We start from the raw sequence: 19,296 nt of genomic DNA on the forward strand, positions 1-19,296 counted from the left end.
CATGTCAGACATGGGACTGAAATTCTCTTTTTTCACCTCACAGGACACTTTTGTCCCTCACAGGACAGAGACTAGAGGTGGCTCTGAGCAGGATTTGGTAATGTGTGTAGTAATGCTGCCCAGTTCCTCTGAATATCAGCATAACTCTGAATTTACTGATTGTGCTCGTTGGATTTTTATTGCCAGGGTGCTGTGACCTGGAGACCCTCAGAGTTATTTTCATCACTATTGTTATTTGTGCTGCTTTAGTTGTATCATAATCCTGTTGTTCTGGCTTTACAGTTCCCTAACTCCTGAAGGTGTTCTCAATGCAGTGGCATAAAGAGCATGTCTGTGACATTCATCCTGATAATGTTATTTAGGTACAATTCATTAACTCCACTCCTAATTGTGTGAAGTGGTAGAGTTATTACAGCAGAGAGATTCAGGTGCCTAAATACAGACCAATAATGCCATTTTTACCCCTGTCTGAGACCATCTAGACAGGACTGGCAGATGCTGGAGGCTTTTGGTGAAGCAGTAGATGAAGCAGTTCTGTAGGGCCACAAACTGATCCTGCATTTGGCCACTTCTTCCCCACAGAGCTCACTTCAAGCCACTTCTGTTTATAAAATTTACTTGTGTTGCCTTTCAGTGTAGGTATTTGTTGGCACTTAAGATAAATCCCCTATTTTGTGCTTTTACTGTTCTTCCTATTACTGTTTCTTGCTGTCATAAAGGATAAATTCTTTTATATTTTTTTCCAGAGACACCAATGCTGATTGCAATTAAATAAAAAGCTAAATGACCTCTAAGTTACCTTTAATACATTAAAAAAGTAATTATCTGTCTAGAAAGCAAATTACCTTGTTGCTGTGGTAGCATAAAGGATTTTCTGCCCTGATGAGAATTTTACTTTTTCCTGAACTGCCATTGTCCTTTGCTATGAGCCAGAAATTTCTGTTATTCATTGTTCATGGTACTGCTTCCTATACAAATAATATTAATATTGCATTTCAGCAAGTTTCCAGTTGGAATAATAATTTTTAAATAAAAACCATCCTTGCAGCACAGGATAGATGTACATCTGACATGACTTCTGCAGGTTTTTATCCCTGTGATGTGCTGTAAAAATAATAATAAATAGTAATAAATGCTAATTGCATTTTTGTATATATTGCATAGTTTAATCTAGGTACAGGTATGTGCCACACTCCAGCATTTGTAATAATAAAAACAAACTTGTCTAATTAGATCAAAAATTAAAACTTGGATGAACTCTATTTTTGCATAGAAACAGATACTCAAAATACTGAAAAGAATGTTTCTAATGCAGTTTGTAATAAATGCTAATTGCATTTATTGTATATATTGCATAGTTTAATCTAGGTACAGGTAAGTGCCACACTCCAGCATTTGTAATAATAAAAACAAACTTGTCTAATTAGATCAAAAATTAAAACTTGGATGAACTCTATTTTTGCATAGAAACAGATACTCAAAATACTGAAAATAATGTTTCTAGTGCAGTTTGTAATAAATGCTAATTGCATTTATTGTATATATTGCATAGTTTAATCTAGGTACAGGTAAGTGCCACACTCCAGCATTTGTAATAATAAAAACAAACTTGTCTAATTAGATCAAATATTAAAACTCGGATGAACTCTATTTTTGCATAGAAACAGATACTCAAAATACTGAAAATAATGTTTCTAATGCAGTTTGTTGGAAGGACTGAATGGGTGAAATACACCCAGAAAGATTTTTATCAAAGTATTTTAAATGTCATGAGAGAAGCAACAGCGAAAAACTTCTCACTTCAATTTGAAAGCTCTAAGGAAACATTCAGTGAATATAAAACCTCTGTGAGGCATGGAGGAAATGGAAGCCGTGTGCAGTTGCTTGTGCTGCCACACCTTACACAGGGGAGCTGCAGGAAACTGTTTGTGCTGTAAATAATCTGATTTTCATTGTGTGCAAGGAGCTGGTTACACGAGCTGGGCTTTGCAGATGCTGAATCAAAGGCTCAGCTCGGTGGTGTTTATCTTGCAGGCACAAGTCAAAAATCCCAGTCACAAGTCAGAGTCCCATGGGGAGGGAATGGCACAGCTGAAGTGCACAGGGGTAGGGGATTTGCTGGGCTGAGGAGCTGGAAATAAACTTGATTGCACCCTGGCAATTTTCACATTTGTCTGTAGAACAAATTTCTTAAATGATGATAAAAGTGGCTTTGAGTGGTGCTGGTTCTACAAATGAGAAGAAAGCAGCTCTTGGGGCAGAGAGGAGTGCAAACACAGCACTTCCTACAGCAGTTAACTTGGTTAATGAGCTTGCAGCTATTCTCCTTTTGTATTCCAAAGTTACATTTCCAAAGATTGTGCTCCCAAACTATGGCTAAATTCAATGTAGCCCATTGATTTTTCTCACTTCAATACCAGTAATTCCTAAATAACAACTTTATTTGATGAGGATTTTCACCTAATTTTTTTTTTCATTCCAAAATGCTCAAAGCATTTTAAGACCTGAAATACAGTAAGTACTGAACCAGTGTGATGAGTTAAAATTGAGAGAAGTAAATTGGAGCATGCAATGGAATTATCTGTGTGGCTGGATGAAAAGGGAGGGAATTTTGGCTGAGACTTGAAGTCAAACTCTAGAAATTACAAACAGTGATGTATAATCCAGAAAAGAGCTGTCAGGATCCAATTTAATGGCACTTCTGCTGTCTGCCTTCACCTCTCCTCATGTGTGTACAGATAATTGATCAAATCTGTTCAGTTTCCTCTTCAAGTGTGAGGAGTTGGGATTTGAACCAGTTGTTCTTGGACTTCAGGGAATTGCAGTCCTTTAGCTGAGCACCTGGATTCAGCATTTGCTTTAGTCTGCTTAAATTACCAACAGCATTTATGAAATTATCAGTCTTCTCAGAAATGAATATAAAAATGTGCAACTCTGTCCTCTGCTTCTAATTTAAATTTCAAGCTGCCAGGAGAGAGATGACTGCACTTCCTACTTGGCTGCAATTGAGAACCAGGTTTTCAGAAAAAAAAAATTGAAATTCTCCTTTTTAATATCTCACCTTTTCAAAGTTCTTTGTATTCTGTATCTGCTCAGCTTCACTGTGACTCTTTAAATAAAGAAACTAAGTTTCCATCTTGTGTTGTTAGAGAATAGCTTGAGATATAAAACAAAAATAATTTTTCCCTTTTACCTTTTTATGCAGTTTTGTAAGTGTCTTTGTAAGTTAGAAAATCTAGGATAAGTAAGAGAAGACTAATGAGGGCTTGATTCATGAATACTAGAAAGAGTTCTATTTTTAAATAAAAACCATCCTTGCAGCACAGGAGAGACCTACACCTGACATGACTTTTGCAGGTTTTTATCTCTGTGATGTGCTGTAAAAAAACATCTCTATGAACTCTTCTAATTGATATTCAGTGTAAAAGAATTTTAGGTTAACCTTCTGAAAATACCTTAGTATTACTTAGCTGTAATGTGAGGGTTAAGTTAGGATGAAGCTGAAGTTTTCCACTGTAATTTGTTGTCGTCGTTGAGGAAACATTTCCTAGTTCAGAGACATTCTGGTTTATTCTTCTGGGATAAGCAAATAACATTTTCTTTTTCTCCATGCTTGTTATTTTGATTGTATTCAATCATATTCTAAATTGTGATGTTTCATTGCCAGCAGTGCCCCAGCAAGATCTTCTTATGGTGTTTTTGTTCCCACATCAAAAGTACTCACAATTGCACATGCAGAGCTCTGGCCTGGCTGTTCACATTCCTCTGCAGTTTAAAGCTCTAAAAAAAAGATACCTGGAAGATTTATTAATGCTTAGGGTGGAAAATAAACCAAGGGAGTTTCCCACCTGTTCTTGAACAGAACTTCTCAGAAATTAGTGTTCAGAAACACTGAAAACCTGTGGTGTTCGTTCTCAGTGGACAAGCACATCCTCAGTGGGCATCACCTTAAAAATCAGGAAGAGAATGGAGAGTTACAGCATGATGGGAGTGCAGTAGTTGGTATAAAACAGTTGGTATAAAACAGTTTATACTTTGCATGAATAATTGAGTCCTGTGGTACCCTGCAGGTTTTGTGTAGACTGCAGATTTCAGGAAGAGCAAACAGCAGATTTCTGTCCAGTCACACTCCTGGGGTTCTCCTCAGCTTTTTCCTTGTCTAATCAGAGATCTGTGAACAGTTCAGTGTTTCCATGAAATTGCATTCATATGTGTCTGTGCATATATGTGATCCTCCTGGTATTCTTTGATACATACTGGAAGCTTTCTGAACACCTACTGGCATAATAATATTAAAATTCATATTTAACCCCTACAGCTACAGAACAGTATTAGATTTGGAGACATTGCTCACATGGGTGGACAGTGCTTCAGTGACCAAATTAAAATCAGGTCACTGATTTTAATGTTCTGTCATGAACAAAACAAATCAGAATATGAAGGGGATTTTGCTGATTTTATATTAATTAAAAGTAATAGAAGGCATTATAGGTTATGGGACTGTTGGCAGGATTGTCTGGTGTTACTCAAGTTCCACTTTTCATTTGCTGGAGTAACTTTTGGTTGAAATTTTGCATTCTACATGTCTGCCTATGGAAAATTTCCTTTGAAAATTTCAACCAAAATGATTCCAATATTCCCAAAAATGAGGTTATTGGAAAGATTCTCCTCAGTGTTTCCTAGAGACCTTTAAAGTCTGTAACTATTTAACATTTGAACAGAGATTACCTTATTAACCTTGAAGGGGGCTAGTAAGGACTGTGTAGGTAATTCCTGGAGTTGCCACGTTCTGAATGTTTGTTTTGTGATACTGTTTTGTTGCCACGTGGCTGTACAGAATTTAACCTGAGGGATTTGTGTAATTCTGCTTTAGATTGTTGGTTGCCAAGTCAGAAGAGAGCCACTGGACTCCACTGGACGATACACTCGCTGGATCAATGGCCTCAGCCAGGAACAGCTCCTTACACAGGTACCCCTGCTCCAGCTGGCTCTGAAATTACAGAAAAACAGCATAACAGCTTCATTTGGATGGGCTGTTTTCAGTCCATCAGTTGATAGGTTATTAAGGTTATCAGATTTAAACATGGTTTGTTCAAGAGAAGCCAAGGTTGTGGTGCAGTGATCATTACAGAGCAATGGCCTCACCCTGAGTGAAAATGAAGCTTTCAGGTTTGGAGTGAGCCTCACATGTCTCACTGCTGCCTGGGTTAGCTACATATGCTTTCATGTTCTAAAATTAAGGTTTTCTTTTCAAAAAGTGGATTTCAATGCAAAAGGGGGAAAAAAATCTTCCTTGAGAATGGTTCTTCTCCCACCCAAGGTACTGACCAGTCCTCTATCTGTTTAAGTTTTGCTTGGGATCATTTTAAAACAGCAGTTCTGCAGGCATTAAACATTGAGCTCATTATACATTGTTTGTAAGTGAGATGCATCTTGTGCAACTGAAGATGACAGTTTTTGGCATAAAGAACAGTTGTTTCATTAGGCAGGAGGCCAATGCTGAACTAAAATAGAGACTAAAAGAGACTTTGGCAAAAACAAGTTAAGCTGTGGAAGAAATCAATCCAGCTTGTGGAGGAATGTTGTACAGAATATAAGAAATCTAATGGATGGTTTGCAGAAAACATCCCAGCAGGCTTTGAGATCCAAGTATTTGGGTTTGGGTTTTGGGATGCTGTGTTAGAAAGACATTTGGTTTTGATTTCCTTGAATTTAAGTGGTTGAAAAGATTAACATATCCTTATTTGTTAGACTTCATTATGAACTCCATTATACCCTAACTCCAAAAAAACACTGACAGACCCTGCTATGGTCATTGTAACACAAGGAGTAATCTACAGACCTTGTTTTAAAATCACCAGTGGTATTACAGCTCCCTGTAATTCACCAAGGCAGAGTAATTACAGAAAAAGTTACCCAAGGAATATTTGGATTTGCCTGTGAGTGTGGCATTAGAAAAAACACAGATTTAAACCAGTGTATTTATCTGACAGCATCTGGATCACTGTTCTGGTGAAAAAAAAGAAAAGTTTGAGGATGTAAAAGCTTGTCCTACACAATCTGAAGTGTTTCAGCTAAATGGCCACTTGGTCTTTGATGAATTGAGTGGAAAATTAAAACAAATATTCTGATTTTGAGATTATGCAAAAAAAACCCCACAAATAAACAAACCCAAGAACAAAACCAAAACCCTCATTTTAAATAAGATAGGGGTCAATGTGTTCTGGAAGAGATTATTTAATGTTTTGTTTCCAATAGTAGGATGCAAATATGATGACCTGGGAAGTCCCTTGCAATCTTGCATGCTACTAATACCTCTTAAAGCCTTAATAAATGCATTATTTTTTCATATAATTTCGAATCACACAATTTACAGGTAGATTAGCAGTTTTGGATCAAACATTGTGTTTGGAACCAGCAGAACTTGTGATATTTAGTGAGTGTAACAAGATGAGCTTCATAGATTCACACTATTTGTGTGTTCCTCGTTATTTTATCGTGCTACCTGTTCTCCACTGAGTTGAATGCAGAAACAGAAGTTCCTCAAAGACAGTAGATTTCTGAGAATTCCATGAGTGTCTGAAGTTTTGGAGAAATTTTGCTGCACCAGCTCCAATTCACATGTTGGTAAACACCACAGACTCCCCTTGAGGGAGATTTTAGGTGCCCAATTATCAAACTTCAGCTGTGACACGAGCCTGGGGCACCTTGGCTTTTCCAGCTTTGGAGCTGAAAGAGCTGCTTGGTTTCTGTGAGCATGGGGCACTTCTGCTTTTGTAATCTTCTGATTAGAAGTTCACATAGGGGGATAATTATTTTGCTTTTTCTTATTTAAAACGGTGTGGGACAGAGGAGGAATTGGGAGTAAAAGTAAAACTTCAGTTGTACTCTAATAATTTAATCAGGGTATGAATCAATTATCTAAGGTCCCACTCATCTGTCCATATCATATGCTTTATTCTGTGTGTATGTGTTTTTTTAAACTCTCTTCAGTACATAAACCCCAAAAAATCTATAATGATGGACCTGTGCTAATGGATTTGCAGAACCTCTGAGAGGAGCAGTCCTTCAGGGAATTGAGGAAAATTTGTTTTAATTTACAGCACATTGTAAATTAAATAAATCTGCAGCAGATTCCTGTAGTGAAAGCACATTTAGCTTTTTTTTTTTAGCTCTCTCTGGACTCAGTGCCCAGCTCTTTCCAGTCACTTCTGCTGCATTTCCACACCATGCACATGCAGATTATTTGTGCTGGGAATGGGGAAGCCAAGGGACCAATTCCAAAAGGAGAAAGAGCCAATTGTCAAGATCAAGATCATGTTGTTTATCAGAATGTTTATGTTATTGATCAAATAATTTCCTGTGGCCCTGGGTTGCTCTGCTGGGCAGTGCCCAGAACCAGGTTTGGGAGCTGTGGTTGGAGGCAGATGTTTTGGGAAGTGCCTTCAGACACCTCTGGGCTGGATGCTGGGTTTTTTGTTTTGTTTTGTTTTGTTTTGTTTTGTTTTGTTTTGTTTTCTTGCTTGAGTCAATACCAGATTTTTGGATCAAATGTCCATCCCCGGTCCTCATGCTGAGAAGATCTTTCAATACAAAATGCTGCCAGCATTTTAACTTTTCCCTTAGCCCTGGCCTCTTGATGCTTACTCATCCATTAAATGTTTCTCTAAACAATTATACTGTAACATTCCAAAGATACTTTATGGTATGCATGAAATTTCAGAATATATACCCCAGAGAGTGTGGTGGGAGTGAGAGAGTACAAAGAGAGCATGATGTTGAAAAAGCTACTTTTTAAAAGATCAATATTTGCTTCTTCAGTGTTATCTTCTGCATAAATGACAGGTGAGCAAACCACACTTTTATGGGTATACTGTTATAAACCTTAAATACATGTGTTCTGGAAGACTTGCTCTTTTTGGCCAAGAGTAAAAAAAAAGAAACAAATAAAAAAGGATAATTGTAACTGTTCAGTAAGTGCAGATCACAGTGACAGGTACAGGAAGAAAATGAGCAAACAAATTAAGAGAACTGGCTGTTTTGATGTTGAAGTAAGTGGAAAAAAATGTAGATTAAAACTAATCCAGTGGGATATCTGAGTCCAAATTGTGCTTGTAAATGTGCCTGAGGTTTGATCGTGCAGCCCTTCTTTTACACTGGAAATGTTTAAACTTTTACACTGGGCTGTGTAAGTGAAAAGTTCTGAATGGTTTTAAGGTTGGATTAATTGCACAAATATTTATGCAAGTCACTTTTAAGGACTGTAAGTGAAAGAGCTGAGTTCATGGCCACATCTGTTAAATCACTCCTTTGGGTTAGTTTAGTCTCTCAGCCTGTGAAGTGTTCTGTTCAGCCTGAAGCACAATCCCACCTCACCCACCATTTTTCCTCCTCAAAGGCAATACATTTCCACCCTTTCACGTGGTTTTTGATTCAGGAAGCAGGCAGCAAACTCAGAGTGACTCCTGAGGAGCCTCCTGCCAGAAGGAAGGGCCTGTGGGTGAAAAGGCTGGACTGGAGATAAATAGCTCATGTAGATAAATAAGTGTCTGAGAAAGCCTCAGTGACCCTGGATGACTGTGTCTCTATGACTTCCTGATGATACATGCTGGACTCTGCAGGTTATCTTGGAGCTCTTGGTGTTGGATAAATCTGGAAATTGTTGCATTTGTGATTCTTAGCAATAATCTCTGCCAACCACCTGAAAGAAGAGCAGTAATTAACATTTCATAGCACACACATCTCTGTGCTCTAAAAGATGCCTGTTACATTTCACTGACAGCTTTTAAAGCTGTGCTTTTCTACTTACTAAGTGTGGAAGGGGCTAACAGCGGGCCTGTTAGCTAAAGGAGCGAGAAGAAGCTGAGAAGTAAGAAGAAACTGATAAGGAGCTCTCTCCAAGGCTGTAACCAAGGAGACCGAGAGAGGAGGGATAGAAGAACTTTGCAGCTGGATGAAACATTTTTAGAAAGTTAATTAAGTCACCATAACTTTTTCACCAATAGTATTATGTTGATCTATTGTGGCCAATAGTAAAGATAGAAGAAGGATAAACAACTGGAAAGTGTATAAAAATCAGCCATATTCAATAATAAAGTGTTGCCAACTGAGACTGCTTGTGGTCTCTGCTTTATGTCGTGACCGCCTCGACAGCGACAACTAAGTCTTCCTATATTAGGGTTTAATTAATATTTGATAAAGATTCATGCTACAAATCAGCATTTACTACAGATGCTCAATTTGGAAATAGTTCCAGCATTGTGGTGAAGTCAGAGTGTGCAGCTTGTTTTAAAGGCAAGAAGGACCTGACAGCACAACTGGACCTTTTCTTTCCATCAATTCAGTGCATTCAATATTCCATTTTCATCATGTGGCTCAATAGGGAACTTCTCAGTGGTCAAAAGCTGGTAGGAGTAGATTGCAAGTAAGATGAATTTTCCAGGTGGACCAAAGATTGAATATCTCTGGCTTGCAGCAGCTGTTTTGTCTACCTGCAGACAGAAAATTCCACTTTATTAGTGCTTGGGTTGGCTGTCCATGTGTGACAACTGAAATAATAATCAAGGCAGCAATCTGACAGTGGATGTATGCAATGCCTGTTGTCTGCTTATGTTAGTAAAGGCAAAAACTGGCCAGAGGGAAAGGCTTTCTTACCTAAGAATGAATAAAACATGAAAGGGCTGATTGAAATCCCCTCTGCCCTCCCCCTCCCTCCCTCCCCCAGCTTTGCCACTATTAATGGCTCACTTGTGTTTGTTGTCTTTCAATGAAGAGATACTCAACACTTCCTTGGGATATTTTTTGATCATTGTTTCCTCTTCCTTGACCCATATTATTTAAAAATGTGGCATTAATAGTGAAACCCTGATGTTTTTCTGCTGAGTGAAAAAGCCAAAGTTGCTGGTTATTACAGCAGATTCCAGCAGTAATCTGGAATGGGTATTTGGATGGGATTGAGCCTGTACCATATTTAAAAAAAAAAACCCAACTGGCTGCTTCCTTTTGAGTTTGGTTGATCCTTGTTCTCCTCTGGAGGAGAATGAACCAAAGTTTCACAAGCTTGACAGTGTTTATATTTACATGTGAAAATACATGTCAAAGGGTTCATGGAATTGTAGAAAGTTTAATGAGAAGTGGCTTAGCCACATCTGTGAACTCAAAGCACAATTAGAACTTCCCAGTGAGGCTTTATGAAAAGGCAGCTCAGGGTCACATATTTTGAACTTAGAAACAGGTTTGCTGGAATTCAGAAATGTATACAGCTTGTGCTTTGTGTGTGTGCAGTTTTGCATGAGTTCAAAGGTGTCCCATAGGGGAAGGAGTGTTAAATAACTCGTATTTTTCCTCTTCATATCTTGCCTGATAATTTGCATGATTAAACAAGGCTGGAATGTGGCTCATAATACATGATAATGTTAAAATGGAACAGAAATATTGTAATATAGTATAAAAGGGACTTGTGATTACAATGCATTTGATTTTCTTCCAAAATGCTCTTGATGAATGCAGCATTACAGCATGACGGATTCTTGTATGGCAGAAAAAGCCTGATATGACTTTGATGGACATAGGAATGAGACTGGTAGGAAACAGCTATTTCTCTGTGAGCTATAATTTGTTCCAGCTGAAAATATTTTTTTGTGGTTTTAGTAATTAAATTTTAATAATTTAATTAATTTTAATAATTAATGATACCAATAAGGTTTTGCATCCTAAATGCCATTTTTATAGATATTGGATGTAGGAGATGGACAGGTAATGCCAAGTGTAAAGGAAAACTGTCCAGGACTGAATTTTCAGAAAAGCATAATTGACCTTCCAAGTTACTATTGCCATTTCTGTCTCCTCAATACTCTTGAAAATTACTTTGAAAAATAGGGCAAGATGTTAAAATAAATTGAAGACAATTTGTTAATTTAGAGCTGCATTAAGGAGATGGGTGGAACTAACTAATAACTTCCAGTTTCTGAGTGCTCCACTTAGCTCTTGTTTGATCTGCCATATTTATCCTGTTGATGTGCTTGTGCTGACTTCCAAATAAACAGCCCTTAAGCTTCACTTTGAGTTTCAATATCATTGCCTTTTATAGTTTAAGGGACTGTACTTTTACCTCTTTTTGAGGGACAAAATCCAGTCTTTATCTTAAAGTAATAGATAGGATATTGAAGTAGCCCTAACTTTTTTTTCCTTTCAGAACAAGAAGCCCACTCTAAACAGACATTTCCAACTCAGTGATGTTTATTTTTCAATTGGTTGTCCATATGTGGGAGCACAGAGCTGATACACCCTTCACTTCTGTAATTTGCTTTCTTTGAATTTGAAAATCAAAGTGCTGATTCCAAAAAAGAAGAGAAATATTTTTACTGTGGCTTCTACTGTAATAAAAAATATGGATTTCAAACATATTTTATCTGCAATGCAACTCCCTCTTGTAGCCTTTTACATAGGAAAAAATATTTCTCTTTGGTAACTGCACACTGAACAGCTTTTCATTGTTTTAAAAATTGTGTATGAGCAGGAGCTAAGCCATTCTATTTGATCTGTAACACTCAAGATTTTGTTCCTTAATAAATTTTCATACTGACTTCACCCTGCCCTGTTGACATTTATCTCCATGGTGGTTGTTGCTTTTCTGATTTTTTAACTGCTTAAGGAAGCTGAGTTTTAAAATATTTACATCCACCATATCCTCTCACAAGTATTAACAATATATGTTATACTGTTGTGTTTGAATTTATATTTTTCCTTTCTGTGTTGTAAAAAAGCCAGATTCATTGTCCAATCTGACAGCTTTGGAGTTTAAGAACCCAGATTTAATGAGTAATTCAGTTTTTATGTATTTTTTTTCCTTAGTACAAGTGTGACAAACAGGACATGGGATTTTTATTCTGTTTTTACAATCTTGGCTGAATGCACTGTGATTACAATTTCTTGAGCTGAAATTGTACAAATAAATTACAGTGAGCTTTTCAGTGCATTAGCTTGGATCAATGTAGCTGTGAACAGCATGTCCTTTTTCATAAAAAAATGGATATTTTCTCTGCACTTATGGCAATTTCATCATCCTAAATGTGAGTAGCATATCCAGTTTCACTGATGCCTTAAAGAACCTCGAAATGAAACAGCAAATATCAGCATAGGAGGTAGAATAAAGGCTGGTCTTTAGTGGAGGCCTCCAAGGGGCAGATTTGGAAAATGCCTACCCCTGCCCAGAGTGAATACAGTTTGCTAAGTTCAGCAAATAAAAATAACTGACAGAAATCCCCAATTAGAGACATTGGTGGTGAGGTAATTCAACCCTTGTCTGAATCCTCCCCACTTAGATAGGAGCTCAACTCTGTTTATGAAAATGTGTCCCCAAGAGCTGGCTCCAGCCTTGGCTCAAGAGAGCAACGGGGCCTTGGACCCCCAGCTGGAGCCTCTGGAATGGATTTTGTCTTTCTGCCTGTCAGGGAAGGGAACAATATTGGGGCTAGCCACAATAACAGGCTCCAGAGCTACAAATGTATATGCAAAGAATACAGAGAATGGATAAAAGCAAATGCTGCAGGTAAGCAGAGTAGGAGGATTTAGGAGTTACTGCAAACTACTTTGATTTCTTCAGAGCTACTGAAACAGAAAAAGCAGATCTTACTAGACTTCTTTTTATTAGACTAATTTGGTACCATTCATTTATGGTGTTGAGTTTACTGGAGTGGATTTGAATCATGCCTGTCAGCATAAAATATAGGTGTTCAGAAAGTTTGTATAGTAAAAGGAATTATTATTTTCAGGTGTATAATTCCAGAGAATGCCAAGAGGTCTGTGTCTACTTTGGATAATTCTTTGCATACCTATACTGTAATAATGTCAGAATGAAATAAATATAATCATGAATGTATGATTCTCAGGGTTATGATTATTTTATGAAGTAGAAAAGATAAATGGCAGAAACTGCTTGCTGTCTAGTGAAGAGCTCAAACTGTACTTAAAATAATGTTTTGATATTTATAGCTTTGGAGAATTTATTTAGACACAAAAGACAAAATAAGTGTACTGTCAATAATGCAGATTAAGCTTGCTTTTTTTCCTTTTTTTTTGGTGGGAGGTGGTTTTGGCCATTTTTTGATTTTTTTTTTACATCAGACTGCACATATTATACAAATGCTTCTGCCTCTGGTTTGATTTGTATCTTACCTAGTGTACACATTTTTAAGGCCCTTTGCCATGTTCTCTTTTAAAAGCTAATAAAGCAGGGCCCAGGTTTGTACTTACTATCACCTAATGGTTTCAGTGACAATTGAAATTTATTTTGAGCATGCATTCCAGACTTTTATTTTTCTGAAACCCATTGGTTTGACACTGTAATTTTGGGGACTTTGGGATTGTATGGGCAGATCTTACACTCTCTACTCATATATTCTGTATTTTCTTTGGTACGTTTTGTTGTTTTGTTTCATTTTTGCCATGTTCTTCCATTGCAACTTTTGGAATTGGTTGTTCTGGCTGTTACAGCACTCAACAGCTTTCACTTTCTCACTTCATTCTTGGTTTCATCTCTTCCCCCATATAATTTTGTCTTCCCCTGATGCTTCACAAAAGAGCCACAAGTTGACCACATCCTTAATTGTCCATTCATTTTGCAAGGAGCAGATTGCTTAGTAGTTTTTAATGAAGAAATTGAAATGTAACAACCCATAAGAAAGTAGCAGAGGAATAGTCATCTTAATACTCTGACTGTAAAATACTGGAGAAAGCAGTTGTGTGTTGATGAAGTCCTCTCTCTCAGTCAAGCCTCAGAGGAAGGAGGTAAATTGGTCACCAGGCTGGCAATTGCATTTAAAAGGGTTTTAATGTTTCTGAGAGAAACCAGACTGTCCACGTGCTCACACACTTTTACACACTTCACTTGGAGCTCTGCCAGGCCAGCAAGGTGATCCTGAGCCCAGACTAGCAAGAAGCAAATGAACTGTCACAGCATTTACAGCAGGGAAACTGCAGGGAAATCTCAGCTCTCTTATCATACAAGCCAGAAGGAGAGATAAAGGAGTCATTTTAGTGTAGACACTAAAAGAGGCATGTTTAGCATTATGTTCTCAGTGTTTTGTTCCTTCTGTGCATTTCCTGAGTATTTCAGCTGAAGGAGAAAAGATTTTTTTTTCCTAGTGTTGTCCTAAGTGCAGCCAACAGTCAACCTCTGCTTTGTGCAGGAGTCAGTTGAGAAAACCCAATCACGTTGTGTTCCGGCCCTGGAAAAGTGTTTTGAGAATTACACTGGCAAGGACTGACTGCCCTTGTGATTTGTTCTTTAATGATTTCTCCTTCCATTCTTCTGCTTCTCCTGCTCATGGAGAGCCCCATTGCTAATGAGGGCTGCAGACAGGATGATGTGCATCTGCCTTTTTCCTTTCTCCTCTCCCTTTTTAGCCTAGTGACCATCTAAAATTGTAGCATGGCCATGTCCCTGGAGTTTTAGCCATAGCTTTCATACTGGCACTCTTCTACTATAAATAAATAAAGAAATAAATCTGTGATTGTGAAATGAGAATAGATTAGAAACTGCTGCATTCAAATGTTTGACAGTCTTAGAAGCCCTGATGGCTCACTTGAAAGAGCAGGAAAGTGGAGGTTTCAAGTGGCAGTGCTGCTGAGCTGTCCTCAAATGTGTTTCTTCTCTGAACTGAAACTCAAGTCATGCTGAATGTGTCCATTGGCACATCTGCATCCTCACTTTTTTAGGGCTGGGGTATTTGAGGTTTGTTGTACTTGGCATGAGTCAAGCAGTCAGAGGGATCACAGCTACCTCTCATGGAGCTTGCTACCTCCACCAGTGGGCTGGTGCTCCATTTCTCTCCAATATTGAAAATAATGTTTTATCTCAACTGCCATTTATTTGGGCACCTGACTTTAGAAAGGAATAACCAGCACCATCAGCTTTCCCTGCTCACCCTGAATTCCATTTCAGTGGCATCTTTCAGAAGAAAGCAAATCTTAACCTAGGAGCCAAACTTCAAAAAGAAAAAAAAAGAAAAACACAAACCAAACAGCCTTTGGAGTCAGTAGGAGAGATTTTTTTGTGTGTGTCATACAATTATTCATAGCTGTGCAGAGCAGATGTTGACAATTAGGAGAGAACAGAGGCTGGTCTGTGGTCTGTGCTTCACGTGGGCAGATGAAGGCTCGAGGCTGCGGCGATTTCCTGTCAGCGCGAGCAGGTCCTGGGGGCTGCAGCCCAGTCCAAGTGTACAAAGTCACTTTTGTTGGCCTTGGTTCTGTCCCTGGGCTGAAAGAATAATGGTGCTAGAAGGCTCAGTGTTCTGCTCTGAGAGATCTATGTCCATTGATACAAAATTACGGCTTGAAAACTTTTTATGGATTTTGTTTCTTCGCTAGATGTTTGCCTCCTCCTTTCAGAAAGCACAGAACAGCTGACCCTTTCATTTACTGCAGTAATTGCCACTGTGTCATGTCACATTTTAATCCCTTCAGCTTGAACCATATTTAAAACACAGTCCCTCCCAAATTTGAATGTATTTTTACACAGTAACTTACATGGAAGCAATTTCCTGCAAATTAAACTTGATGAAGTGTTATCCTTTTGCCTTCAGAGCCATTTTCTGTAAAATTCTGATGGTTGCAGGTAATCTGGGGCACCTCTGCTGTTGTCAGCACTACTTGGCATGCTTGTGTAAATAGGAATTTCCCAGCAGTTAAAGGAATTTTTACTGTAGCTCATTTTGTCTCTTTACTGAATGGGCTTGTTGAAGTAATGCTGGTTTTGGTGTTATATTCAATGAATTCCCATTTTCCTCCTTGCTGCTAGAGCTGTATAAATAATCATATATTAGTGATGGAAAATGAGAAACATTTTTGTCTGCAAAGTACTTCTGATCTTCTAGTTTGGCAGGTGCAGGCAGTGATGGAGAAATCATCCCTGGGCCTTTGGAAGGCCATGGTCAGAGGAGAATGAACAAAACCAGCTTAGTGGAAGGAGAAGAAACTTTGTGGACCTGGTTGCTATTCAGGATCAGAGAGATGGTTTGTAGAATTTGAAACAAACAAACCAAACAAATTTCTGGTGCTCTGCCATATAGTAAATTCACTCTTTCATGGCTTTTACAGGCATGGAATGTGAGCACGTTAATGTCAAGTTGCAGTGATTGGGTCTGTCATCCTGCTGCTCTGCACAATGCAGGATGCCATTGAACACAAATAGAGCATTGATAAAATGACAAAAGCAAAGCATAAAAATATTTCTTAAATGGCTGAAACAGTATCTGTAGTAAATACATGTTTTGTTATTCAGGAACAAGAAATTATTTTCTGTCTGACAGGAGAGCATGCATTTCCCTGCTGCCTGAGAACTGGGTCCCTGTGATAAGAATCTCACTCAAAGCTTGGGTTGCTTGGGCTTCTTTTTTTTTTTTTTTTCATCAAGTAGGTAACGTGAATAATTTTAGAATAAAGAGGAAGGAAGAAATTACATGCCTCAGTAGCAAGCATGTGTTCTCTGATACTTTAGTTTCAAGTTCTGTATTGAGGAGAGGTGAAGTCCAAAATCTCCTTTTATAGCAGGATACCAGGTGCAAGCAGCCAGACATAGAACTCAATTCAACTTTCTCTTCAGTGAAAATTATAACACAGCTTCAGCCTTGATGGCAAACTGCCACTGCTGTGGCAGGGCTTGTGCTAATTTGGTAGGAATAATACATAAGCAATGCTCATAGATAGAAATTTTTAGTGTGAAGGATGCCAATGCATCCAGGATGGAAGTTCTGCTGAAGGAGAACTCTTGGAGCAGCCCCAGACAGGGCACTGACACCCTGACCCCCCTAAAGGCAGGACAATTAAGGAATTGTTAATTGCTAATTAACAGTTGCTGTAAAACCCTAAAGCTACCTGTGTCAGACCACATACCCAGAATGGGTCATGCCAAGGAATTTATTTCCCTGAAAACTGTTCATTGTTTCATTCTGATCATGGATCAATAGCCAAATATTGGCTGGCTAAGTCAGAATCTTTCCAAAATTACATGGAATTCAAGCTGAAGAGTTTTGCAGGAAGGAGCCTGATGTTGTGTCCCCTCCCTGTGACACTGGACTCATTGTTGCTGTCTGCAGAACTTTAGAAGAATAGCCTGAAGTGGAATCTTTTCTGACCTCTTACCAGAGAGCTCCATAAACACAACTAATACATTTTACAAGGAAATAAACTTCTTTCTGAAACCAAGCTGTGAAGCTATTGCTTCACATATTCTGAAAGCTGTTTGAATTTCCATTTGGGATTTGATATATTTGGTTAATTTTTTTCCTGGCAACTTTGGGGATTGTAGAATGTAGAAATGTCACCACCATCAGCAAACCAAAAATTTTACTGTCTGTTTTTAATGATAATATAAATAACAGGGTTTGGCTTTTTTAACTTCTGTCAAACCCTTTTTTAAAGCAAAAATATGTTATTTGGACTCAAATCTGTGACTGTCCATAACCATGTGTGAGTAACTGGCAAAGAGAAGTAACTTTTCTACCTTTTACAAAAACCAGAGCCTTATTCAGGCATGGGTTTCAGAATTACCTTTTAAAATGTGTTTTAACTCTGCCTCTCTGAATTTGAGCTGCTTTGCCAAGGAATTGTCTTGCCATGCCCTATTGGGCAGATGTGTGTTTGTACTGGCATTAAGTGCTGTTAAATATTTGATGTTTTTTCAGGGCTTCTCATTGTCAGGAATTTACTAATAATGAGGGCTCTGGATTTTATGTATCCCCATATAGGCTGTGTATGCAAATCTTGTGCCATTTATAGTGGTTTACACACCAGCTGGTTTAACTTTACATTTGTTGCTGGTAATGAATTTGTAAATATTGCATTTAGGAAAAGTGCTTCTTCTTAATGTATTTGGGCATTGTCACAGGGATGGCACAAATTCATTTCACACACACTCCTGTTAGATGTGCTTTTATTAGCATGAAAATTTAGCATTTTTTTGTTGTTGTTTTGTTTGTTTTTGAAGAGAAAATAGGTAAATGTTGCTTTCATATTTTCTATTTGTAATTTGTCTTGACAACTACTCCTGTGCTCTGCTGTTATTTTTTCCTCCTTTACCAGGTTTCAAGCCTCAAAATTTGATCTTTTAAGTGTTGGTTTTTATGGAAATTTGTATGTACACAGCTGCTAGAAAATAAGAGAGCATGTGCCTGTGAAAAATGACTGATTACCAAATAAGCTTCCCAAACTGAAGTCTGGAAAAACAGGACTTTCCAAGCAGGCTAGAGGTTTATTGGAAAGGAAGAAAGCAAGACCATTTGAGTACTTTGCACAGCTGTTTTAACAGAGTTATTTCATCCCTGTGATTCTGTAGAATAATTTGATGCCAAAAGTAACACATAACTTTTTAAAATTTGTTTTGAATCGGTGGCATATGTAAAATTAGTTTCATGTGGTCAAAAACTTCTGCGTTTTGGAACAAAATGACCAAAAGTTTAGCTCATCTTGCACTGGTAAAATGTTGCAGCTCAGTGACATTTTCTGAATAATGCAGTAAACAAGAGACTTTCCTGATCATAAGTAGAAGGATCAGACACATTTTGCCCTTTCTAACTGCCAGGTTGGGGTTTTAAAACATTTTCACTAACAATGAGCATAATAAAAATCTTGCTTTAAATTGAAGGGTGATGCTTTTAGATTCTTTCACAAATTAAATACCCGTACTAAGCAAAAATGTCATTTCTTGAGTGTAGATAAGCAGATTCTACTTTCATATTTCATAGTAGGTGCCTGGTTCTTGATTTCCACCATCAGAACTGTGTAAGGAATATTCAATAACATCCAGGCTGCAGTGGAGGGGATGAGAGTTCTCCATCCATGTGCTGGGAGATGTCTAATGACAAAGAGAACACATTCTCTAGGTAGAAGTGCAGCAGATGCCAAACATCTGTGAATCATCAGTTCTGGAAGAAATAAGAACCTTTAAGCCTGAATTGAAGAAAGATCTGTTTGTTTGTTTGTCTTAGCACAAAACTGCCTGGTTTAACCCTTTCTCTCCACTGCTAATTGCACTTATCTACCCTTAAATTAATAAAGAAGGGTTATCTTACCCTTAGGTTAATAAAGAATTCCTCTGGCTGCCTGTCCCTCTTAAAGCCCTTCAAAATATATCTCATTAGAAGTCAGTAAAAACAAAGTGTCAGTTTAGAAGTCAGATCTTGTTTTGGCTTTGTTCATGTCCCCTGACATTAATGCCTGTAAGTGCCTGACCTTCACACCCAGCAACACAAACAGCTCAGGAATACCAGGAATACCCTGCCTGTGCCTGTCCAG

At 38.0% G+C, this 19,296-nt stretch overlaps 1 protein-coding gene across 7 annotated transcripts in view; it reads left to right on the plus strand.

Annotated features, from left to right (window-relative positions):
• B3GNTL1 (UDP-GlcNAc:betaGal beta-1,3-N-acetylglucosaminyltransferase like 1) overlaps positions 1 to 19,296 on the plus strand; it is a 109,772-nt gene that overhangs the window by 25,644 nt on the left and 64,832 nt on the right. For all 7 annotated transcript variants that reach the window (XR_011683428.1, XM_071452935.1, XM_071452936.1 and 4 more), the window contains one exon: positions 4,874 to 4,969. Coding sequence is in view for 6 of the 7 variants with exons in the window: in XM_071452935.1 (XP_071309036.1) it covers positions 4,874 to 4,969 (96 nt within the window). In the remaining variant the exon portion in view is untranslated. The remainder of the gene's footprint in view (positions 1 to 4,873; positions 4,970 to 19,296) is intronic.

Source organism: Agelaius tricolor, unplaced genomic scaffold (assembly GCF_023055355.1).
Source record: "Agelaius tricolor isolate 1412-34295 unplaced genomic scaffold, bAgeTri1.0.p SCAF_35, whole genome shotgun sequence".
NCBI classification, from domain to species: Eukaryota; Metazoa; Chordata; class Aves; order Passeriformes; family Icteridae; genus Agelaius; species Agelaius tricolor.